This window comes from Apteryx mantelli, chromosome 3 (assembly GCF_036417845.1).
Source record: "Apteryx mantelli isolate bAptMan1 chromosome 3, bAptMan1.hap1, whole genome shotgun sequence".
Taxonomy (NCBI): Eukaryota; Metazoa; Chordata; class Aves; order Apterygiformes; family Apterygidae; genus Apteryx; species Apteryx mantelli.
Window position 1 is genome coordinate 56,580,059 of NC_089980.1, and position 24,787 is coordinate 56,604,845.

General features: G+C 41.9%; 2 protein-coding genes across 9 annotated transcripts in view; one reads left to right on the forward strand and one right to left on the reverse strand.

Moving 5' to 3' along the window:
* The first annotated feature begins 279 nt into the window (after window positions 1-279).
* Window positions 280-17,736, forward strand: CCSAP (centriole, cilia and spindle associated protein). Of its 6 annotated transcripts, none has more exons than XR_010883718.1 (4): window positions 280-643; window positions 9,691-9,974; window positions 12,325-12,432; window positions 13,979-14,016. XR_010883718.1 is itself a non-coding variant. In XM_067293443.1 (4 exons), exons 1-3 carry the CDS (start codon window positions 286-288, stop codon window positions 12,867-12,869), a joined length of 738 nt encoding a protein of 245 aa, XP_067149544.1. In that variant the 5' UTR covers window positions 280-285; the 3' UTR covers window positions 12,870-12,888; window positions 13,979-14,018. The 6 variants fall into 6 exon arrangements, 3 of the variants coding, with proteins under 3 accessions (XP_067149544.1, XP_067149543.1, XP_067149545.1); XR_010883717.1 differs by lacking the exon at window positions 13,979-14,016 and adding an exon at window positions 12,774-12,810 and having other exon boundaries at window positions 12,325-12,517; XM_067293443.1 differs by lacking the exon at window positions 12,325-12,432 and adding an exon at window positions 12,774-12,888 and having other exon boundaries at window positions 13,979-14,018.
* A 1,490-nt stretch (window positions 17,737-19,226) lies between these two features.
* RAB4A (RAB4A, member RAS oncogene family) overlaps window positions 19,227-24,787 on the reverse strand; it is a 29,542-nt gene continuing 23,981 nt past the window's right edge. For 2 of the 3 annotated variants that reach the window (XM_067293446.1, XM_067293445.1), the window contains 2 exons: window positions 24,062-24,223; window positions 19,227-22,687 (listed from right to left, as the gene is read on the reverse strand). In XM_067293446.1, the coding sequence (XP_067149547.1) occupies window positions 24,108-24,223 (116 nt within the window). In that variant the 3' untranslated portion in view covers window positions 19,227-22,687; window positions 24,062-24,107. The remainder of the gene's footprint in view (window positions 22,688-24,061; window positions 24,224-24,787) is intronic. The other variant, XR_010883720.1, reaches the window with a different exon arrangement.

Consider the following 24,787-nt stretch of genomic DNA (forward strand, 5'->3'; position numbering starts at 1 on the left):
GCCGGGCCGGGCCGGGCCGGGCCGCGCGCCCTCCGGTCGCTGGGCGCGCCCCTCCACCTCACTCCCAGCCGGCATCCCCGCGTGACGACAACGTACGCGCCGTGACGCCACAAAGGGCGGGGAGGAGGGAGGCAGCGGCGGCGAGCTGCGATTGGCGCGGGGCGGGGCGGGGGCGGGCGCAGGACGCCGCTGTTTGGATTTAAACGTTGCAGCGGGAGGGGGCGGGTTCTGCGGGCGGCGGCGGGGGCAGAGCGCGGAGTGGCGGCAGCGGCTCCTGGGCCCGCCATGGTGGTGCCGGCGCGTCGCGTCAAGACGGAGTACATGAAGCGTTTCAAGGAGCCCAAGTGGGAGTCGTGCGGCGCCTGCTACCTGGAGCTGCTGCGCTACCGCCTCAGCCGCCGCCTGCTAGAGCAGGCGCACCGGCCCTGGCTCTGGGACGGCTGGGAGCAGGACAGCGGCGGCGGCAGCGGCAGCAGTACCGCCGGCTCCCCCTCGCCGCCGGTCGCCGCCAGCCCCGCGGCCGCGCAGGAGGAGGAGGAGAAGGAGACGGCGGCTGCAGCGGCGGCGCCGAGCGAGCCGGCCGGCAGCCGCGCCGCGGAGGCGGGAAGGACGAGCCCGGCGGGGCCCCCGAGCCGGAGCCCCGGTAGGAACCGAGGGGAGAGGGGGATGCGGGACTCGGCCTGCCCGGAGGCCTCGCGGGAGCTCGGGGCTCTGCGGTGGGGCCGGGGGCGCGGCGGCGCCGAGGTGCGCGGCCGTTAGCGGCGGCCGTTAGCGCCTTCCCTAACAGCCTCCGCCGGGCGCTCCGGCGGGAGCGGCGCGGGGCCGGGTTTGACCCCCGGGGCCGCTCCGCCGGCCCGGGGCGCTGGGCCGCCGCGGAGAGCCGGCGGGGCTGCCCCTGCCCGCGCGGGGAGCAGGGCCTGTCGCGGTTGCGGGCGGCAGCGCGGTGGGACTGCAGGCTGAAACTGCGTGTGAGCGAGCTCGGAGGCTCTGCCTGCGTCATCTGCCGGGGGTGTCGGAGGTGGTCCCGTGCCCTGGTCTTAGGGACGTGCCTGGTGCAGCGCAGGGTTTCAGGTTGGCCCTGCTGTCTGCGTGGCTCCCGGGACGCTGTAGGAGTGTGATAATGTGGCCACCGCTTGGCTCTTCTTCCTAGCAGCGATGACTTGCCTTAGGTCAGTGATGCCCCCAAAGCATTCATCATGGCTCTGGCTCGCGATGGAGGCCTGAAGGATGTTGAAGTGAGTGAGTACTGAGTGACCAGTGCTGAGGAAAAGCAGGCTCAGATTCATGTATGGAAGAGGACAGATACATTACACATTCTGCATTGCACTCTGTGAAGGAAATATGCTGTGCATAGACCAGGGCATGGAGAGCATAGACCAGTAAGTGCTCAGGAATAAAAGCTCTTAACAGCTGAGGTTCTGGGACCTTTGTGGCACAGTAACTGTTTCTGAAGTACTAGCCCTTGTGGATTGAAGGTTGTATAAGTGCTGTGTTCAGGTTGTCCATTAATCAGGTACTTGCTAGGCTAGCAGAGAAGCTGTAGCTGCAGCATCTGTGAGGTGTCTCTTTAAAGAAACAAGTTGTGGTAACTCTCATCCTGAGTCACAGCTACTTATGTAAACTGTTGCCATGGTAGCAGTGCATCTCTGCAATTATATAAGCAGGCTCCCTGGCAAAAGCAGCAGCAAGTTAGACTATGTGCCAGTGACTGGCACTTGACAGCATTGCTTTTCTGGATCTGCACACACAGCCTTCTGTCTCATCTAAATGCTTGGTTCCTAGAGGTTTGTGGTCATGGGTTTGTAGCTGAAGTGCAGACAACTGCATGAACCTAATCGGGTGCAGAGCTGTTAATATTTTTCTCTTTTCTAGAATGTCACCTTTTGGCTTCTGAAGAATTAACTATGCAGATTATGTTCTGAGTAGGCAGGTAACAGCATTGTCAGTCAAGCTCTCTAAGTTAATGTCTCTCATAGCATATTGGCCCTTAATAATGAAAGAAAATTTTATCTGGCAGCCATTGGTTGTCCCTCTGCAATGTATATGGAATCAGTTGTATACCTGGTATCGCCCAGGAGCAACTCTGTGCAGGAAAAGTCCTTCAATTGTTTAGTTAAGCTTTATGCTGTCTGCAAGTTGTGCTTGACTTGATTCTGGGGTTGGATATGTGTTTGGACTGAGGAGACTAATTCACCTGCTTCAATGTGCCTTGCGGTCAGAGCTTACCAGAATGATCTGTACTCTGATATTCCTGGCTAAACTGCATTCATTGTCCTTAAGTACTGTGTTATACCAAAGCTTTAGCTATGCTGTTTATCTAAGGCCTGATGTTTCAGAACAGGCTAGTGTTATGGAGTTTTGTAGCAAGCTGTAATCCTCAGTTGTGTGGGCTTGCGTGATACCCAGCTGCCATATTAGTTAGCTGTAGTAAAATGCTATTGAGCTGAAACATGGTGACTCAGTGTTAGGAGAAAATGCCAAGGTATCAGAAATGGCCATGGATACTCTTAAAAACATAGTCCACTGGGATTGAAGAGGTTGGAGGGTACACAGCTGTTGGCTTGCAGGATAAATAACACTCCCTCTTCAAAGCTGTGCAGTGATAAAAGCACCCCAGTTAACTTGTGTGTAGCAAAGTATTAGTGTGTCTAATTTTGCCCTCCTCAAGCAGGGTTTGGTAGTGCCTTGAAAGTTAGACTGGAGTATGTGTGGAAGAAGTAACTACTTAACATTTCTGTGCAAAGAAGTGCTAAGGAACCCCACTGTTGGCAAAAGAGTGGGGAAGGGTTGTGTGAAAAAAGGAAATGCATTCTGGTGGGACAGGCTAAAGGCTTAGCTTTTAGCAAAAGGGAGTCCCTCACTTCTGGGAATCCCAGAAACCAGAATAGAAGTTGTTCAAGCTGGACTTGGAATTTAAGATTCTTAACTTTCTGATGCAATTTGAATATGAGCAAGTCTTGGGCAGCTATGGTAGGGACCAGAACATTGTTCTTCTCCTGATTGAACTGGTGGGGTAGAGCAGGTAGCTTGTAATCTAGACTGGAGCAGCTGCTGCTACAGGCTCCTTGTTTCTTGCCAGGAGGACACTTTGATCAGCCTTGGCATGCTCCCTGCTGCTCTCCCTGACTATTCTCTGGGAGTGGATCAGGTTGGTGGAGTCCCTTGGTAGCTTGATTCTAGTTAGATCGGTTTTGGCGGCTGATTAAAACCTTTAGTTGTAGATGTGCTTTTCATGAAGGCAATCAAACAGGTGTGTTACACAGATAGTGTGTGACTATTCAGTACATGCATAGCCATCTCCTGCTGTACATGCATAGCCTCAGTGGCAGAGGGATTGCAGAGCAACACTGGTCTGCTCAGTTATGAGGTTTAGAGTGGTTGTGTCCATAGGTGATTCAACTTTGTCATGGCCGCTTTAATAGCCCACCTAATGTTCTATTACTTTCTTGCTACACTGCACTTACAGTGGAAGAAAAATCTGTACCTAATCTTCAATTCCTTGCCAAGTGACTTAGGATAATTATTTTTCTAAGTTCTGCAAGTATGTAAGAGCTTTAGCAAAATGGCTGAAAACAACTTGGCTTATGCAGTTGAATTAAGTGGAAACTTATTGTATATTATTCAGTATATAGCTTACAGTACAGTCAAAAGCAAGTGACTCATTCAGTATTAGACAATTATAAAGGTGTATTTTTCTTTTCCTTAGTGGCTGGATCTTTAAAAGTGCAGAGGAGATAGCATAGAAACTACAACTCCATGAATCTTGCATTATTCAACTGCTTTTTTCTGGAAGAACTTAATTATACTAAAGTGCTGTGGGGGTAGCTGAGTAACAGTTCATGTCAATGACATCTGTCTTCTGAATCTGACATCCACCCACACGCTGCAGCATCCTCATGGGGGCCTGCAAGAAGAGACCTGTGGACTCACTTCTGTGAAGAATTTGGTTTCTGGCTAAATGAGACCTAATGTGCTTATGGCTTAGCATGTTCAGCCAGCACTAATGTTGCCGAATATCTGAGGTAAACTAATTCTTACAGTGCATGTGGCTGGTGTTCTCTCTTTCCCCCTTAAGATGAACCTGCCTGTGTCTTATGTCAGTTTAGGATGCTTTTCATATGTCAGCAGGGTTCAGGCCTGGTGTTCTGGCTACAGTTGACAATATATGCCTTCAAGTTGTACTATTGCATGCGGCAATTTTCTCTAGTAGAAACAGAATTACCTGTTCCTTATGCAGCTCTTAACCATAAGGGTGTATTAAAAGCAGTTTGTAAATGCTTCTGTTGTATGTAGACAAAGCTAATGTCTATAGTTTGACTTGAAGGTTTAGTGATGTTAGTCTAAAGTACCACCAGCAAGAACCCTGAGATGCTAAATAAGACAAATGCATTTCACTGTCTCTATCTCATGCTTAAGCTATAGCTGAATGATATCAAATGGCTCAGTGGCAATTTTGGCTTAATTCATGCTGGCCCTTCATTTGCAACAACTGCTTGTGGGACTGTTCTGTAAAACATGTCTAAGCATTGATGTGCTTTAAACATAATTCAGTAAAATTTTAACCTAAATCAACTGGTCTAGTGGACACATCCTCAAAACTGTCAGCAGAACCAGTTGGCTGGTAAGTGAAACAGCTCTTGACAGCAGCACTGCCCAACCTGTTGCTTTTGAAATGATGATACTGCACACAAGTACAGGATAAAGCCATCTTTCCATCCTTATTACATTTAGCCTTGAGCATTTTTGTACAGACATCTTAAATGACACCAGCTTGTCACTGCTGTCAAAGCAATTGCTGCACATGATAACCTGAAAGCCACTGATCTGGATTAGTCCAACTTAGCAGAAGACCTAATTTCAAGCTGTCATTCCCTAATACCATTTGCCATAATGTTGTATTTGTATTTGAGCTGGCCCGGGGACCTGGGAAGGAGTAGCTTATGGTAGGGAAGGAAGGCAATGGTGTCAGTTTAGGTGTTTATGGTAATATGTTACAAAGTTCCTTGAGTTTTTGTGTTGGAAACCAGCATCAACATCAAGTCAAGACAGCTGGGGCTTTCTGAACTCTGCTGCAGATAAAGCTTGCGTGAACCTAATGAAATCTGAACTGCTGTGCTGCTGGTAGTTCAACTACTATCCCAGTGCAATACTTCATACATGATCTTGCCTGAAGCCATGACAACCTGTTCCAGCTGTAGTAGATGGTAACTACTTTCTATGCAGCTGTAGTAAGCTCATATGCATTACTGCATACATGCCCCTTCAGTGGCCCCAGGGAAAACTCCCTCTTTGGAGAGGTGTATATTCAGTCCTTAGAACTGTCATGATGTGCAGAGGGGATGTTGCTTGAGTTATGCCTGCTCTGGGAGCTGGTTTTAGTGCTAAATCTGAACAGGAGAGCTCTGAAGATGACTTGGGCAGAACCCAGAGTTTCTAGCTTTAGTGCAAAATGCTCCTGAACCTGAGGTAGTGATGTAGAGGGCAAACACATGCATATAAAGATTGTACTGTTGACCTGTGGGTCTGACCAGAAGGTTGTTGATACTTCTGGTAAATCAGCAGAGCCTTAGAATGAGGTTCATGTCTGCCTGATAACACATGCAGTGCTGTGGAAGGGAGAAGAGCTCCACCAGCTCCTGCCTGAGCTGCTTTGAAGGGGAGCTGTTATGTAAGTTGGGCAACGCAGGGGGATTTAAATGACTTTCTCTGGGCAGGAGCTTTCCATGGTCATGCTGGGTTGGCCTGGCAGCCTTGTTCTGCCTGCTAAGTGCTTAATCCCCTTCTGTCCAGTGTGCTCCACTTAGCATCCCTGATGCAGTTTTAACATGTTCCTAGCTTTTTCTCTAGCCTATCTCATCCCTGTAATGCCACAGTCAGTTTTCTATTCTATTCATGGCATGCACTACTGCACTTAGTGGTGTCTGCTTGGGCTGGCACATGGCATGGAAGAGATGGGTAGCTGTTGCTGATGGTTGTGCTTCCTGAGCAGCTGAGTCTAACTCCTTCCTTACTAACAACTGCTGTTTTGCTACCTTCCTGTGAAAAGGAAGGCCTAATAAAATAGGTTGGATATCAGCTGTAGTTTTAGATAAGATTAAATCACTTATAGAATTCAGTTTGTGAAAATATCTTTATAAGCTGTAGGAATGAACTGATAGACACCTGATATCAGAGTAGATATTTTAATAAGGTGCTATTGTGTGCTCAGACATGTGGCATTTACTGCAAAACTACATGTGCAGTACTCAATGCCATTTACCTGTATGCTTTATTGCTATTTTGGCACAAGCTGGCTCAAATAATCTCTATACCACCTGGGTTTATAGCTCAGTGAGTGGCATCCAGACTTGTCTGTTACTTGCCTTGAAGTAGTATCTCAGTGCTAGAATATACATTCAATTGCAGAGATGCTACTTTCCCTTAATTTGAAGTCTCCATGGGGCACCACTGCTGCTCATGAACTCCAACACTCCTCTTTTGTGCAGAAGGAAGGAAGGTGCAGTTTCCCTTTAAGGGAGGATGGAGTGGCTTCCCAAAAGAAAACTATTCTGTTTTAAAGTTGACAACAAAATCTATCCTACTTCAGCATCTTATTTTCTGAGACTTTTCACTGGCATGCTCAAAGGTGTGCCACCTCCTGATGTGACCTCCCTTTGAGGGAGGCTTTGTGCCCATCATGCCTGCCCACCCTCCCTCCCTCCCCCCCCCCCCCAAAAAAAAAAAAAAAAAAAGAGATGTAGCCAGTCCTTTCTCAGGAACAGACTGTGTAGAGAGACATAAAGACAAAGTGGATTTTGCAAAGGGATATGTGTATTGCCTGTTGCAGCTGTGATGAAGGAGCCCTCTTGCCAGAGGTTACCATGTTGAGGTCATTTAGTTAGCCAAGGCTGGATAAAAAACAAGAAGGCAATAATGGCTGAAAAACTTTGTGCACTCAATATTGAGGTACTTGAAATTCCTCTGGCTGTTTTTTTTTTTTTTGCTTATCTGAGCTTGCACTGCTTTTGCTCTCCCTTCTCTACTCATTTGGCCCTGGCTATTCTTCTCAGTTGTTTCATAGAGACACTTGATTGAACTCTAACAAATACAGCTCGCAGTGCTATAGCACTGCTAGCTAGTTTTTGACATACTTAGCCATACTGCAATAGCATCTGTAGCCAAATGCTGCACCTGCGCAGCTTGGAAGGCAAGTGTGTATAGACTAGCCTGGACAGTGCCCAGCACCAGGGCCTCTGTGCTGGCTGGCAGCAAGTGACAAACCTGCTGGCAGGACTAAGCTAGCAAGAGAAAGCATGGGCCTTACCTTCACTGCATGCCCCAGAATTCCCCTAGTCTTGGCCCCCTTCTCCTCCAAGGGCAGAGGAAGTGTTAGAGTAATGCACCACTAGATGCTTGAGCAGCCTGCCAAGCTGGTTGCTTCTACTTCAGCAGAGCTGGGTGAATGCAATATCGAATTAAAGCAGTGTAGATGGGGTGTGCGCTTGTTTGACTAGTTAAATTGTAGCAACTAGCATGGATGATTGCTGTTGTGTCACAGGATGGATAAGCCCTTTTGTTTAGGAAGATACTTAATTAAAACTTGTTCTAGTTTTGTCTGTGGTCAATCTCTCAATATATAACCAAGCTTTAAACTAGATGAATTCCTCCTACGCCAGTGAATGCCAGTGGTGGCTGAAGATGCTGAGACTTGGAGTAGAAAAGTAGCTTGCAACAGGTACCTGTTTTCTTTCAGTGACTGTATTGGCAGGCTGTGGAGACAGTCTGGCCACAACCACCTAACCCTCTAAAGCAATTTGCAGGTATTTTCTCAAATGACTGCCTTCTCAAAAAACATCTGTTCTACTATGCTTAAACAAAAATCGTGTTTCCTTTTTTTAAAAGCAGCACAGCATTCTGAAACACAGATGATTACTGCAAGAAATCTGCACTCTCAAAAGCATACCTTCTCATCTCCAATCCCTCAGTTGAGGATAGGCCCCTTTCTCCACTTCTGTACAGTGGTGGCTTCCTGAAGAGGAAGAAATAGACAGTGTGGCAGAAAACACTCTGGTGTTCAGCGTGCTTCTGTGAGCAGAGTTTGAATGCCTCACAGTGTGTGCATCCAGTGGAAGGCAGCATCTACTGCCCAAAGGTGGACACTTGAGAAGGCAGGTTACTTACTAGTGAATGTCTGATAGGCTGTTTGGTTATTAAAAGGATTTAGCTATGTTTTAAACAAAAGGCATACTTGAGTTAGAAGTCATGGGAAGACTTTGGATCACAATGCCTGCCTGTGCCCATGATGCTTTTGGATTAAACTCAGGGTCTAGCACCCTTCTCCAAATTGTGCAGATTACTGGTGAGGATTTGCAGTATGGAGAACTAAAACGGGGTTCTGTGTATTTGCTTTTTCCTGAAGTCGTGTTTCACTAAAATCCTCTAAGCAGAATATTTTGCTGGTATTAACAGATTAAAGACCTTTTGTCACCAATTCTGAACATCTTACAAATCTCAAAGGTGACAAAAAGCTTTGACCATTGTTTTCTTAGTGATTCCTATCCTGGGTGCTCACTTGACTACTTATTTAAGAAGTTATAAATCAGACTTGTTCAAAACAATTTATCACTTTGATGCCTTACAGCTCATTAGTTTTACAATAAATTCTTACTAGTCTTTCTGTCTGATTTATGAAGTATTGCAGTGCTATACCGGCTATTTGCTTCTTTCACCTTAGATGTAAGACCTGATTTGTCTTGACCTGAACGGAGATAAGTGTTCAGGAAATACTGAGTGTTCGGTGCTATTGGCTCTGAGGTCCCAGGAGCAAAGGAAAACTAGTTCCTTCATAGCTCTGTAATGCAAGAAGAGCAGATCTTGCAGAACAACAGTTTCCCTTTGTTTTATCACTTAATGTCTTATATAATGCTGATTCAGCCTTCAGTGTTAGTCTTTGCCTGCAAGTTTAAGAAAGATGCATATTAAATCTTCCCTCACAAACCTCTATATACCTTATGTCTGGAGGACAAATGCTGGACCCCTTATCTTGGCAGCTTTAAAAAGCATATGTGGGGGAAACAAACCTAGGATGGTGTTGCCTGCAGTATGATGTTTTAAGTGTAAAACATACTTCACAAAACTGATAGTATGGGTGATGTTGCTTTGTAAATTTTTGCTTCACACTTACCCTTCCCATAAAGAAAACCTTCATCAAGATGTATAATCAAGGAGTCTGAAAATGAAGCACAAATTCCTTTCTTTCAGTGAAACTTCATTATGTGAAGAATTTAGTATTTTATTTACTCTGATCAGACTTGTTCTTCAGTGACTGGCTGGCAGCATCTACATGCCACTCAAGTCCATCTTTGCTCTTCTGAAAGATGGAAGGATGAAACAGTGAGGACAGAAGATCACTGGAAACAATCTTGCAGCATTCACAATACTGCCTGGGGCTATTAGGTATTTGTAGCCTCACTAGTGAGGGCATGTTTAAATATGAGGACAGTGATGTACAGAGGGACTTAGAAATTATATTGTGGTTACTAAAGACAGCAGAATGAAGTTATTTTACAAAGGTATACCTCTACTGTTAAGGAATTGGTAACCTCTTACATTTCTAAAAACAGACTGCCATGATGTGTCAAGAGAGGCTCAGTGGGTCAGATGCAAGTTCCCAATGACAACATATTTAAACTATAACTTTATTTTTTTTAGAAAAAGAGAGGGAAGATCAAGAAAAGCAGCAGAGGGAAGAACAAGAAAAAACTGTAGAACACACTTCTGTAAAGGAAACAGACAAAACCAGCCGTACAGGACGACGTCCGAGTCAAAGTGCCTTGTCTAGTCGCAATGATCGAAGGTCAGCCAAAAGTCCTCAAAAGACAGATGCACCAAAGGAGAATAAACATCCCTTTGCTCTGTATGGGTGGGGAGAAAGACAGACAGATACTGGAAGCCAGAAAACTCACAATGTCTGTGCTTCTGCTTCAGTGAATGAAGTAAGTGAAAACTTTTGATTCACACTTTAAACTGCTGCTGTATTTGAACTGTTGCATCTGCAGGCTAAAAATGTCTAATATCTAGGTGAAACTTCTTAGGGATGCTTTTATTTGTGATCTTGCAGGGAATCGTGAGGACTTCAACAGCATCTGTGTTTTGCTGTGGGTGATAATGTCTTGTAAGCACTAGCTTATTGTGGTCATGCTGTATTATGCAGGAAGAGTGAGTTAGGGGCTTCTTCCCCTTGAGTCCTTTGAGTCTTGGTCTCTTTTCTCCAGGTTTGATCAAGACTTGCGCTGTATGCAAGTGAATCCCTTCAGGTAGCACTTAGGCAGTAGGGTATCTGTGAGAAAAGGCTTTCAAAGTGTCCAGGAACAAAATCCATATCTTTGGATGCCTAGTTTTGCACTCCTAAACCCTCTTTCCCAAAGACAGCCAGTTTTCCCTAGCATCTAGGCTTTTGACACTGTCTCCCAGAACATCCTCATAGACAAGCTCAGGAAGTGTGGGTTAGATGAGTGGACAGTGAGGTGGATTGAGAACTGGCTGAATGGCAGAGCTCAGAGAGTTGTGCTCAGTGGCACAGAGTCTAGTTGGAGGCCTGTAGCTAGCGGTGTCCCCCAGGGGTCAGTCCTGGGTCCAGTCTTGTTCAACTTCTTCATCAATGACCTGGATGAAGGCACAGAGTGCACCCTCAGCAAGTTTGCTGACGATACAAAACTGGGAGGAGTGGCCGATACGCCAGAGGGCTGTGCTGCCATTCAAAGAGACTTGGACAGGCTGGAGAGGTGGGCAGAGAGGAACCTCATGAAATTCAACAAAGGGAAGTGCAGGGTCCTGCACCTGGGGAGGAATAACCCCATGCAGCAGTACAGGTTGGGGGTTGACCTGCTGGAAAGCAGCTCTGCTGAGAAGGACCTGGGAGTGCTGGTGGACACCAAGTTAAGTATGAGGCAGCAATGTGCCCTTGTGGCCAAGAAGGCCAATGGTATCCTGGGCTGCATCAGAAAGAGTGTTGCCAGCAGGTCGAGGGAGGTGATTCTCCCCCTCTACTCAGCCCTGGTGAGGCCACATCTAGAGTACTGCGTCCAGTTCTGGGCTCCCCAGTACAAGAGGGATGTGGCACTACTGGAGCAAGTCCAGCGAAGGGCCACAAAGATGATTAGGGGACTGGAGCATCTCTCTTATGAGGAAAGGCTGAGAGAGCTGGGCCTGTTTAGCTTGGAGAAGAGAAGGCTGAGAGGAGATCTTATCAATGTGTACAAGTATCTGAAGGGAGGGTGTCGAGAGGATGGGGCCAGACTCTTTTCAGTGGTGACGAGCGACAGGACGCGAGGCAATGGGCACAAACTGAAACACAGACACTTCCATCTTAACATGAGGAAAAACTTTTTCACTGTGAGGGTGACAGAGCACTGGAACAGGTTGCCCCGAGAGGTGGTGGAGTCTCCTTCTCTGGAGATATTCAAAATGCGCCTGGATGCAATCCTGTGCAATGTGCTCTAGGTGACCCTGCTTGAGCAGGGGGGTTGGACTAGATGATCTCCAGAGGTCCCTTCCAACCTCAGTGATTCTGTGATTCTGTGATCTAGTTGAGTCCTCAGATTTTTGTCTTGAGGACTAAGATGACAATCCCAGAAATCCTCTATTTCTATATTTAAAAAAAAAAAAAGGCTTTTGCACTTCCCCTGCATCAAAATGGAGTAAGCACTAGTCCTACCTACAGCCTGCTAATGCTGAAAGTGTACAGTGGAGGCCTGAATGCATAAAATGTTTCAGGACATACAGAACTCTCTTTAAATCTAGGAAATGCAGAGCCCTCATTAGACAAGGAACACATCTGCCTACAGCTTTGATTGACAGTGTTGCAGGAAAAATGATAATTGCCACAAGTAAAGATGAGTATAACAAGAATGCTTTTGTACAGCTGTGATCAAGGCCACTTAATTTTATGTGAAACATTAGATACAGGCTTTCATACTAGCTGCAGCAGGTATCTGCTTTTTCTAGTGATACAGCTATAACTTGTGGTCCATGTAGGAAGCTGTTAATGCATTTCTCACTAGAGTTAACACTTCTAGATGGTTTTCAAGAACTCGCATTAGGCATGGAGGAAGAAGTAGAAGAAGCAGTTTAGAGAAGTGTGTATTAACTGTTGGTAGGACTGACAGTACAGCATTGCCATTAATATTCTTATATCAAAAATTACTATATCAATAAACCTGAAGAGGTTTCACATGTGCAAAGCCAATAGCTTTTAACTACTAATCAGTTTTGAAACTTTTCATGTTTGACCAGTATTTGCAAATTCTGATTAATGTCTGGTTATCTTGTTTCTGGCTGTTACAGTGCTACCAGCAAAACTGGCTGTTATAAATGTATTTCTGCATTCTGAACTTCATGACAAGAGAAAAGCATCAGGCAGTTAGCACCAAGCATCCCAAAGCAGGCAGACAGGTACAGAAACACAGGGATAGTGTTTAAGCTGTGGAAGAGTGACTTTCCTGGGGCAATCTTTGGGAACAGGAGCTTCACTGAGAAGGTACGAATGCTTTGCTGCTAAAATGTCTGTTAGCAGCCTGCTTCAGCGGGTTGACAGTGGGGAGTTTTGGCAGCAGAACAGTCCATCAGATGTCTGGTGCATTGCATGGTTGATGTAGACATTAGCAAAATAACATAATTAAAATGTACATCGTCATAGATAGTATCAGAACTCTAGTGCAGCAGGTTGTTTACTTGCTTAGCAAGCAACATTTACCTTACTGCTACAACAGTTCCATTTTTTTTTTCTTTTCTAGAGCTCTCCAAGCCCGGTAAAACAATCAGTAATGTGTCCCTGCCTGTCTTGTTTTATTACTGCTAATCTAGACTCTGAATCAATGACTGAGGAATAAGGAGGATGGTGTTCTTGATGTAAGATACAGCTGACTGCTGATGGGCAGTTCTGGGAAGGGCTTGAAGCAGTAGAGTCTTTCCTTTCCTAGATAGCTCATCTCTGAGAGAAATGAGGAACTCAAGGTCTTAATAATTCTTGAGAGAAGCTACCTGTCCTGATAATGGACACTACTTGCAATGGGATCGATAAGCTTTGGTCAGTGTTAGAAATAGCTGAGCAATGATTTGAAGCCTAGTAACAAGTTGAAAACTGTCTTGAGTGTTATTCATACTTTCAAAGACTTACCATTTCTTATGCTAGAAGCAAAGCTACAGAACCTTAAAGATAAGGGCTTAGGTTTGGAGTGCAAGGACAGGACACTTCTGAAACACTTACAATTATGCAAACCAATTACAGAGTATTTTGTCAATAGGGATGTTTCTTTAGGTGGGAACTGACTACTTACCAACTGGGTAGGAGGACACTTTTCTTGAATGCTTCAAAGGTGTTACCGTCCCCTAATTGAGATGGGAAACAGTGATTCAAATCTTCTGGAGATGAAAGCAAGTGAACATAGTAGCTGTATCTTAAAACTGAATTTAGGGAAAAATGTGATAATTTCTTAATATAGAAAGATGTGCAGACATTCCTATAGCATGCTCTCAAGATTAAGTTCTTTAGGGTCCTGTAAGGGGTTGCTAAGGATTAGTTTTACTACAGCTTAGTAAAGGATGCTTGGTCACATTGAGGGATGTTTAGGAATTTAAAAACTAAATTTAAAAAAAAAAACTAAAATAGTAAAAATAGGTTTTAACAAGGTTTTAAGAAGTGTCAGAACTTAAGATGCAAAGAAACATTCAAAATCTTTGTAATTGCTTTTTAATAGCATGAAATGGGAGAAATGTAGTGCAGAATTGAAGCTGAGATGTTTTTTTTCCCCACAGTTCTGTATTTCTCTTCTGTTAGTGGTATAAATAATAGAAGAAAATGCTACCAAAACAAATTGCTACCAAACCCTATTTCTTCAGGATGGGGGGCTGGGGGAAATAGGAAGTGACCCTCAGCTTTTGGGGGGGAGGGGGAATCAGAGGCTGTTTTCCTACTGTAACACTAACTCTGATCTTTTAGATTCATGAATCTGCCCTACGAGCAAAGAACAGGAGACAAGTGGAGAAAAGGAAACTTTCTCAGAGGCGAGTACGATCTGCAGAAGCAGAGACAGCTTGTCGAATAAAGCCTGCCCCACCAGATAATCCCTGGATGACAGAGTACATGAGATGCTACTCAGCAAGAGCTCGGTGAATTATGATTTCCTTAAGCATCTTCAAAAAAAGTTAAGCATATCAGGACACTGGTGCAAGGAACCAAACTACTTATGCAAGGTTTTTACAGGGAGTTTCCAGCTGTTTGTTACAATATTTGTATCTTGGCTACCTACCTCACAGTGGGGTGTATAGTTGGAGCCATAACATTTAAAGAGGCTTTTAAATATAGTTACCCAAATTTTTAAACAGTTCCCCTTTTGGGAATCTAAGTTTCAGGGCCTCTTCTGAAGGTGGGAGGGGAGATCCTTGGAGTACTGGCAGCCTAAGCAAACACTTTCTTGATCTTGGTTACAAATAATTTGTTGACCCTTAAATTAAAAGTTAAGTGCTCCAAATGATCAGGAGGTGGTTTTGGGGGAAAACTTTAAAGGTGTGATGAAGGAGCATTTGCATTTATAGTACTAACTGATTCAACACTTCTCCCAAAATAAGTAGATCAAGACAGGTAACAGGAAAGACAGCGGGCCTGGTAAACGGCACTAATAAATGTGGATGCTTTATGTAGATAACTGTCAAGTGTGGTCTGTATATAGAAACTTTCCCCCAAAAAACCCCAAAACTTGATTAGTGAATTTGCTGATATTTTCTTATTTTTTTTATTGATGTTTCTAAGGTCATTGGAATAAATTACTTGCCAGTCTTGGAACCACTTATTTTCAGAGCAAAGAACAGTTGCAGGATTACTTTGAGTTGCTGTGACTGTTATACCAAATGACTGATGTAGACAATTGCTATGTGATAGCTGCTGCTCAATAAGCAGTTGCTTGTTGTACCAATATCAACTTGGCATCACTGTATTGAGCCTGTGGTCACACTTATTTGTGCTTAATCATTTCAATGCCAGTTTATCAATGGAGAGGGTTGGCTTCTGTGCGGTGAAGTCTATTTTTAAACTATGAATATCTTTCTATGCTCAGTGGGGTCAGAGTGCAATATGCATTCCATTTGGTGGTATTGTATAATGAGTATGCTGTTAGAGGTTTTAAACTTGAAAATCATTTTGATAAACCTTGTAGATGAAGTTCTGAGAAGCTTTCTGCCTCTCAAAATTGGTGCAGAACTCCTCGCTGAGGAGATGAGGATCAGAGGAGGACAGAAAGGTAACCTTTAGTAATCCACAGTATATAATGAAGAGTGAACACTTTCTTTATTTTTACATAGTAAAACAGTCATTTGTCAGTTTATCAGTGTGTTTTTTCCCTTCAAGCTGCTGTAAATGAACTTTTTCAGTTTGGTAGCTGAGCTTTAGCCAGATCACTATTGTACTTGTGAGCTTCAAAGCTTTGAAATGTGCTGTGTTACCTTGGTTCTGAAACTCATTTTTTTTTAAACACTGACTAAACTCCAAACTTCTCACAAGAAGCACCGTTGCACTTCGGCAAAAGCCTGGACCAGTCTTAGCTTCATTCCGCAAACCAGTACTTCATAAAATATGACTATTTCATCATATAGCTAAATCAGATTAGAATTTTCTAAGACTTTAGACCAGTGCCCCAAACTGAGGTTAACTATTCAGCTGGATGCCTTTATTCTGATTTTTTTTTTATTACCCAGTATGCTGTTTTTCCTCTTTAAATAACTGCTATAAATATGCTCAAGTTGCTTCTGACGCTGTTTTATTCGGAAATCCAACCTAGCTTTGAACAGTAGCGGCAGAAATCTAACAAGCAGTATTTAATAGTCCCACTGAATAAAGACTGCCTGTTACTGTTGCCCAGAACACCATCTACACTTTTGGCTTTGTAGACTTTTAAAGTATGTAACCATAGCAACTGGACTGTGCCCTCAATCCATTTGTCTGCATTAAATAACTTAATTCTGTGGGGCAGGACTCATCTTGCCATACTTTCAAAAATGTTTCTAGACTTCTCTTCCCACTGAGAATGGAGGAGCCTAGAAGACCATGTGCCTACCTACCTTAAGTACCTATTTTAGGATAAGAGGGATCTCCCACTAGATGTCAGCCTTTCAATAATTACAGAAGGTCTAAATGTCTTCTGCCTTGGATACAGGGTACCAAACTCAAGCCATCTCAAATGGGGGTGTTCAGGTGTTCTGCAGAGCATGAGAACCTCAACTGCATCAGGGCTGCTGGGTACTGAGGAGTGTTCTAAGAGTTCTCATCCTTAATTTGTCTGGTCAAAAGCTGTCCTCCACCAAAAAATCTCCTAGAAGGCAGCAGTGATGCTAATCAGGCCATGTGAGTCACTGTCATGCTTTTAAATAGTCTGTAGCTAAAAATAGTCATGAGTGCTATATTGGTACTTTTTTTAGTACTATAAAGCTTGAAGTGAGGGGCAAACTATTCTGTAGATCAGGTAGCTTTCCTGTATTTCCCAAAGTCCCACATTATTCGACTCTTAAACCCAAGGCTAGCAGATTTGCTTTGAATATGTGAAATAATATAGTCCTGATCACTGCAAGCTGTATATTCAAGATATTTGGCATGTGACAGACTGAAGTCTGGAAAATAGCTATCAGTGTTTTGATACAAATTCTGACAAAAAGCTAATTGATTTGGAAAGCAAAACACTTCAAGTATAAAAGCTTTAACTATATTCTTTAGACTTACAGAGAAGTAAGGCTGTCTTGCATCAAATCACTCATTCAAAGATGGAAAAACTAGTGAATATTTACCCAATCAATTAAAGAAGTGCTGAACTTTATCTTGCATGGACTCTTGAATTCAGCCATGTGGTAAATGCTTCTCACTCCTGTTTTAAAAGTAAGACTTTGATATTCATAAGAACACAGAAAACAGTTGTCCGGTCTTCATTAAAACAACTGTCTGTTCCTTTCAGTTTCTGAAAGCACTTAGCTTAGTGAAACTTTAAGATTTTCAGTGTGTAATGCTGCAATTTAATTATTGTGTTGTGAAGCCTAGTGTTTACAATGTAAAATGTTGCAATGAAAACTGTGTAAGGATGTCCCTGTAAAATAGAGTAGCATGCTTGTGCAGTCACATCTTCACAACTATAAATTACAGATTTTGTTAGTGGAAGCTAAGATAGTCAAAGTGATACTTAAATTTAGAGACAAACTTAAACCTGTGAGGGACAGTCCTGAATTTTTGGTAAAGAAAGAACTTTATCCAGGCAGCAGATGCACATTTTAATCAAATTTCTAGTTTGTAGGGAAATACATCTGCCCCCTGCATTTTTTTTTATGGTGTAATGCACTGACTCTGAGTTAAAGGCCTCAGATTTGTTTTTTAACCAGGATAGGGACCAAAAGCTAGCAATCTGAGGGCCTACATGCAGTAACCTGTATGTTCCAGCTCAGTGCACACAGCAGCAAAGCCATATATGGAGCCTGACTCAAGACCTTGCTGGTAGCCTCTATAAGATTAGGGGTAGAAGGGAGTAGGAAGCTGCCTCAGCTGTTGTTAGCACTGAATTCACTTTAAAAACTATAGGGAAATACCATCTAAGCTTGAAGCAATATGTGATTTTTTTTTAAGAGTTTTTAATAGTATTTGTTTTTTAAAGCTTCTGTATTGTATGTAATAGCATAGTGTCAACTTGCATATGTGAATAAAATAAGTGACACAAAGTGCCTTGACTGCTTGTACTGTAGTATTTGGGGCTTGGATTTTTTCCACTGCAGGGCTCTTGCAGACTCTGCCTGCTGATTACAAACCCCACTAACTCTGGCTTCACTGGCTGCCTGCTTTTCCCATGTCCTAGCCCCTCATGGAGAATAAATGATACAGGTTTCTGATAGGTGCTACCAGTATAAAGACTAGTGTAGGGTAAAGCTAGATTAGTTAAATCCTTCAGAGCTGAGCTTGTCTCCTGTGTTTCTAAAACATACAACTATCTTGGAAGAACTCCCCTGTGGATTCTCTCCTGCTACCCTTTTCCCAGTGACTGGCTTTCCCCAGCAATCACTTAGGGGGAAAAAAATGGAGCCTACATTCAGACAGGCACTGTCTGAAATGCTATGCCACCTGACGCCTTTGTAAAATGTTGTTTAGAACTTTGGAAAAAGGACGTAGTGTGGGGAGAAAAGCAGGAAGGTGCATCTTCAAAAATTATAATCTTGCAAGTGTTTAAGATTTAGGAAAACTTATTAAGGAGTGGCTACATTAAAGTCCTATGTGCTACTGGCCTCTACAGAAAAAGAGGAGACAACTAAGACTAACTGGTGCTTTTTTCACTCTATGGTTTTATAACAAACTTAAGTGCACCATTTTCTTTCATGAGCTTTTTATATGCTTTTCTTCCAGCATGTAAAATGCAAATACAATGAGAATTTTTTTTCAGCATATAGAATGTAAATACAAATGAGTTGCACAAAGTAATTGGATTTTTTATAATACTCCTTTTTTAAGGTTCTACAGGAGCTGGGAACATCTGAGCCCAGATTCCTAGTTGGAAGAGACTGACAAGATAGAGGCCAGCTGTGTAATTCAGCCTGAGTTGCCTTATATTCTGGGTGGGAGTTTGAGAAGAGCAAATACAGAATTCAAGTTGTACAGAAACATCTGTGTTGTTTTTTTAAGCATTGTTAGCTTGTAAAAACACATTTTGCAGGAGATCTACACTGATGCTTCAAACTTTCCTAGAAAGGAACTGTCTGTGCACAGAAAAGCAGATAGAAGGAAGTTAGGTGCACTTCATCCAGCTTTGCAGCCATAAGCACTAAAGGACAGGCACAAATGGAGAGAAATTAAGTCTGAAGACACCTTGCAATTGCTCCATGTCTAACTTGGAGTAGCAGCAGCAGAGCTCAGGTGCCTGGGCCTGCTGTGCCAGAACTACCTGAGCTGTGGGGGGCCCCAGGAAAAGCTGGGGCCAGAGGGGCTTCAGGCTGAGCAGCAAGACAGGTGGTGCACAGGGCTGGGGCAGTGACTGCTCTGCTTCCAGCTCCTGGGAAATGTGCTGAAGCCCTCCAGTTCTCTTTGCTGCTGCTTTCCTAGCCCAGTACTGACTGTACCATGACTTTAGCAGAAACATCTTGTTTTTTCAAGACCATCTACAGTTTGTCTTGTTTAAAGAGGTAGCTTAGCTGGCAAAATTTGTACAATAAACAGTTTGCTATAGAACACCTAGAATATCAAGAAAAATTCTTTATTCAGTGTTAGATACAAGCATCAAATGAAATAGTGTAGTCCCAACAGACTCATTAAAAGGCAAGACAAAGGCTTTTATATGACATTTAAACCTTTTAAAGTTTGAACAGCTAAAGCTCCACAACCAATAAATTTTAGTATTTGGGTGTCTTGTATATTAAAACCCTAAGCCATTTTGCTTTGGTAGAGTAAGAACTTCACTGTATGCTAAAAACATACATGGGTTAAATATATACCACTTGATATTTAGGTGAGCTAGGGCTTGGTTTACCCTGTGAACTGTAACAAAGTTTAAAATCTACCTCAGGGCTGTTACTGGCTTGATGTTTATTTTTATAAATATAAAATCCTTAGAGGAGAAATAGTAAGCAATATAACATGCACTGCTGAGAGCTATTTCTTCTAATAGCATTTCCCTCAGCAGTTGCTGTATTAGAAATTTCTTTTTTTATGTTATAGTAAGATATGCAGCATAAAAGGTGGTAACATTTTACAAAGCATTTATATTAGCCTGCTTAATGTGTTCTAGTAGCATAAGGGTGCACTTTAAAAAAAACAGTAGAAACTATGTCAAAATGGATTATAATGAAGTTATTCCTTCTTTCCTCATGAGGAGAGCTTAAGACAACTGGTTACAGGAAAAAGTGCTTACTACTTCTTAACCCCAAAACTTTATCAAAATGATCAAAACTACTATGAACAAGAGGCCGGTCTTCTAGATAAAGGAAAAGGTGAGTGTAAAAAAATAACAAAAAACACACCACTGCAAAACCCTGAAGATTTAAGCAATACACTGCTGAAAGAAAAGGAACAGAATTAAGTAGTCCTTCCCCTTTCCTTTCAAAGGAAAGAAATTCTGATCAAAAGCCAACTCCATTTCAACCATGGTAATAGTGGCAGAAGAGAGACTGTTACCTGTGCTATGTCAGAGCTGATAAATGCTCAGCTCTGTTTTATCAGTGTACCAAGAACTTTGATTAAATTATGAGAAAGGAGGAAAAAAAAAAAAAGACTCCCTGATATCTCATTTTTCTAGCATTTCAGCATTGGTTTGGGGTTTTTAGAAACTCCTCACCACCTCCAACCTCTGGCAGAAATACAACATAACTCATTTGAATAATATTCTATTTGGATCGGTAGAGGAGGTAACTACATCCAATACCTAGTTCAGTGGATTTGTTTTTTTGGTAATTTGTTTCCACTACCCAAAACTGGAAGTAATTACTTGAATGAGGATTAAGACAGGTAAGTTCTTGTAAATGCCAGATTAAGCTGCTTCAAAAACAATCTACGATCTTAACGGGAAGGGAATGCTCCTTCAGAATAATTGTTATCAATTATGTAACAAATCCAACCTTGCATGAGATAGATAGGCAATAGAGAAATATATAACAAAAAAACTCTTTGGACCCAACAGTCTTCTTAAGACTCAACCTAGGCTTTTCCAGTACAAAGCAAATACAATTCTTTATAGACTTTTAATTCAGAGATGACTTAGCTGTATAACTTCTAGAAAAGCATCCATCTGAACCAGAAATGTCAGGGTAAAGGGAATACCTTTAAACAGAATTCCTTGAAAGATGGTATATCTCTCTGCAGCATTCTTGCCTTGCTTTTGTGCTATGACTGCCCTCTGAATTACAGCATCAGTTGGGTTTTAGTTGGTAAGTGTCCCTTAAATACAAAAGATTCCTATATAGAAAATAATAAAGCATATTTGCCCTTGAGATTTCAATAGTAGGTTCCGATCAACTATCTTCTGTGTTAGCATGCATTCCCAAGGAGACATACAATTTCTAGTTCAAGTAATTAAGTAAAAATGTCACTAGTGATTTCCATCAGTGCAACTATGCTGGCCCTGCTCCCATTTCTTTACTAGATTGCATTTAGATATCACTAGAAACACTAAGCTTAAATCCACAGCTCCTTGTCTGGCAATACAAAAGCCACAGATGTCTTAATTGATCAATTGTCATGACACTATAAAAATGATATGCAATGTTTGTGGTTCTGGCCTCCCTCTTGAACCTCTGCAAGTCTCTTCCTCTTCTGTCTCCAGCAGAGCAATGAGGACAGGATTTCTAATTTGTTGTCCCATACCTTTTCCCCACAATAAAAAAAGGGTAGGAGGGAAGTCCAAATTGCATGTTTTAACATATTAACATCAATACCAAGGCTGAAAGTCCCCTTGATGAGTTTCAGGGGAACAAAGAACTACATAAGCAGTGTGCTTATTTTTTCCCCCTCCGTTATGTGAATCTCCTGGGGGCAATGCAGACAGCTCTACATGGAGTGCACTCACAAAGTTCAAAGGTAGAGCTCCAGCAAGATGGACTGCAAGTTCCCAAATGTAAAGTCTAATTTTAAACATTCATAAAGTAAAACTAAGAACTTGAAATTTTAAAACCCAAGAAATTGATATTTTAAATTTCTTACATTCAGCATACTTTGGAAGAACCCACTTGGGTTCAGTTTGTACCTTACCAGGTATGCTTTCAGCAGAAGTCTCTCTTCCATAGCTGATTGCTTTGTTAGTGATAAGAGCTTAAGAGAACTCTTACCATGATCATTTTCTGTAAGCCCATGCCTGTGGACTAGAGTCACAAATAAACAGAATATGCATGGTTCCATTCACACATAAATACTACCTCATGACATCAGTGCTATACAAGGTATCAGGACCAAGAAAACAGAAAAATCCAAAATCCAAGTAGATCCAAGTAGTCAACAGCCATTTGATACTTAGAAAGAGTTCTTTTCTAAACCTTTGAAGTTTGATAAAAGACCTTTGAAAGAGATTTATTTAAGAATTGTGAGAAAATAGGATAGGTGCACTTCAATAAAAATGTCTTTCCAAATTGACGTATTAGTAAACATAAGTAAGTGTGCTAACCATATGTTGAGTATTAGTCATGTAAACAGCTTGTAGAATGTGGCAAACAACTAAGGAAAAAAAATCCATCACTGACAGTCAATGCCAGTGGCTTTGTAATTCCGGTAATAAATATAACCTATTGTGCAACAAACAAACATGATAAAGCCTACCTCAGTTAAATTTTAGTTTATATGATAAAAAAATAAAATATTAAACTGCTTGTAGTGCAACATTCTATCATCATATATAAGTATACCATGCTTTGTAAATTTACCGTTACATTATATACAGTATAGAGCAATGCTTTAAACTAAAGATGAAGGAACAAAAATAGGTAATGGAAAATGTTTACATACAGGTATGAGCCTTAATATTGTCCACCAAATTATAAGGTTTGTTTTGCAGTCTTTTGTGTCACGTGCACATTCCTGCATCACATTACACAGTTCACTGTCAGCAGTGGTCTGCTCCTGTTTATATATAGTTGGAAGATGTTTTAAAAAAAACTGCATAGCCTTCAAACCTTTTCTGTCTGTTTCTTCAAACACCATTTGCATCGACAGCTGAAAAATACATAAGAGCTCCATCACTTTTGTACATCTGATCAATATTAAAACTCAATTCCTGAAATAAGATCAGTGAACATTCACTCCTGTACAGTCATAACAGAGTCAGAGTAAACGGATGCCCTTTTTACCAGTCTTTTTGTTGAAGGATCATATTTTATGTAAGGAAAATGGGAGGAAAGGAATTTGAAGATTCCTATGTATTATTTAAAATTCTGAGCTTTAATTGGGAGCTAAGCTCCCAGAATATACAAAGAACAAAAAGTGAGATTACAGAATTGAATGCAGCCTTATTTAATGTTCTGTAAAATTTTTGCTGGCAGTTTCAGTAACGTGGTGTGCATTGTTCAAAATGATCAAAATGAATACAGTAAAAACAGTGTAATAACTCTGCTTTCAGTACTAGTTTAGTTTGATATCGCTGCCCTCATTTGTTAGAGAGGTGAGGATTAGTGATGTCAGAATAACTACACAGCAATTCCTTAATTATTCTCATTATTGACTGAGGGAGAAAGCACTGTCCTATCCATTTATATACTGCAAGGAGTTAGTTATCTAAAAACTGAAAGGTGTCAAAGAAGGATAAGTGTTTATGAGAAAGACTAACTACCAGGCTGTTTTAGGGGGTAGATTATGAGACTTCAAGCTCTCTTTGCCTATTACCGCTAAAGGGAAAAATCTCTTCCTCACTTTCCCTGTTGGGTGTCTTTGGAAGCCAGCACTCCCATGCTATAGGCTGCAAAAGCCCTAGGGAGCAGCTTGCTTGAAATAGCAACACTGCTTAAGCAGCAAATATTACTATTCTTTTGTTGACATTTCCGCTCATGGCAGTCAGAAATGGGAACTACTTTGGGCTGTTTTTCCTTTTAGGGACACAAAAAGTCAGTGGAAGTTTGGAATCCAATACTACCTTTAATTTTCAAGCCTCTTAGTCTTTAAACTTTGTATTTTCAGAAGAGACTATACAATAGCTTTTAACAAGATTCTGGTGCAAGATACTGCACCATACATTTCATGAATTCTCATTTCCAAGAATATTTTCCCATGATACCATGGATTCACCTTCTCTTCAGTGGATTAGGTAACTATAAAGGGTATAATGCTTTTCAGGGATTCAGAATTTTTAAATGTTTTCAATCGCATTACTCAGAATAAGTAAAAAACCCATAAATATTTAGAAAGACCATTAGTCTTCCTTTGGTGGGTAGATGGTAGAAGAAAAATCAAGTATAAAAACTCAGTTCTACTGTGCATTACTTCATTAGAATCTATATTGTTTTACAGGCTAACTGTGGAAAAGCCAGGCAGCTGAAATAGCATGTTTATGAAATAAGGTAATTTACCAAATGCCCCAAGATTTTGTAACCTTACCTTCTGTATCTAAGGTCAGTATTTGGGATTTTTGTATTTTGTTTCTTTAACACCCACATTCCTGAGCACTTTCTGCTTGCGCTCTTCGTGGTGATCTCAGCTGTCTCAAGGCTGCATCGCCATACTGAATACCTGAGCCCATTCTTTCTGGATCTAGTTCTCCTGATGAGAAACAAAATGGTCACAGAAGATGGATCACTTTTACTTACTTATAGATAATATATTCTAAGTTAAAGACAACATCAGATACAAACAATGACATTCTGCTCTAGTGATGAATAGATCTACTGCAATTCTGGCTGCCTTCAGGCAATTCCAAACCTGAATCATTTTCTCCAGTAATTTCAACCGCCTTAATCATAATGAGAAAGCAGTTGTCTCTGAGTTAAACTGCAACAAGAAATCTTTTTGCACCTACTACTTCTAACAAAGGAAATGTCTAAAATATCTGCAAACACTGTTTCAAGTTATAAGATACCTGGTTTCAAAGATTAATTTGCAAATAAAGAAGTGCTATAAATCTCAAGCCAAACAAAAATGGATCAATCTGACAGTAGGAGTTTATAAAGCAATGCTGTCAGAGGAAATAATAGTCTCAACCTTCCCTGTTTCTGCTATTCATTGCTATAACTAACTTGGTTACTCCATCCCCTGTGCCTTCAGAAATGTTCTCACAGCTACATGCTGAACTGGCCAAGGTTAGAACTAGTAAATTAAAAAAAAAAA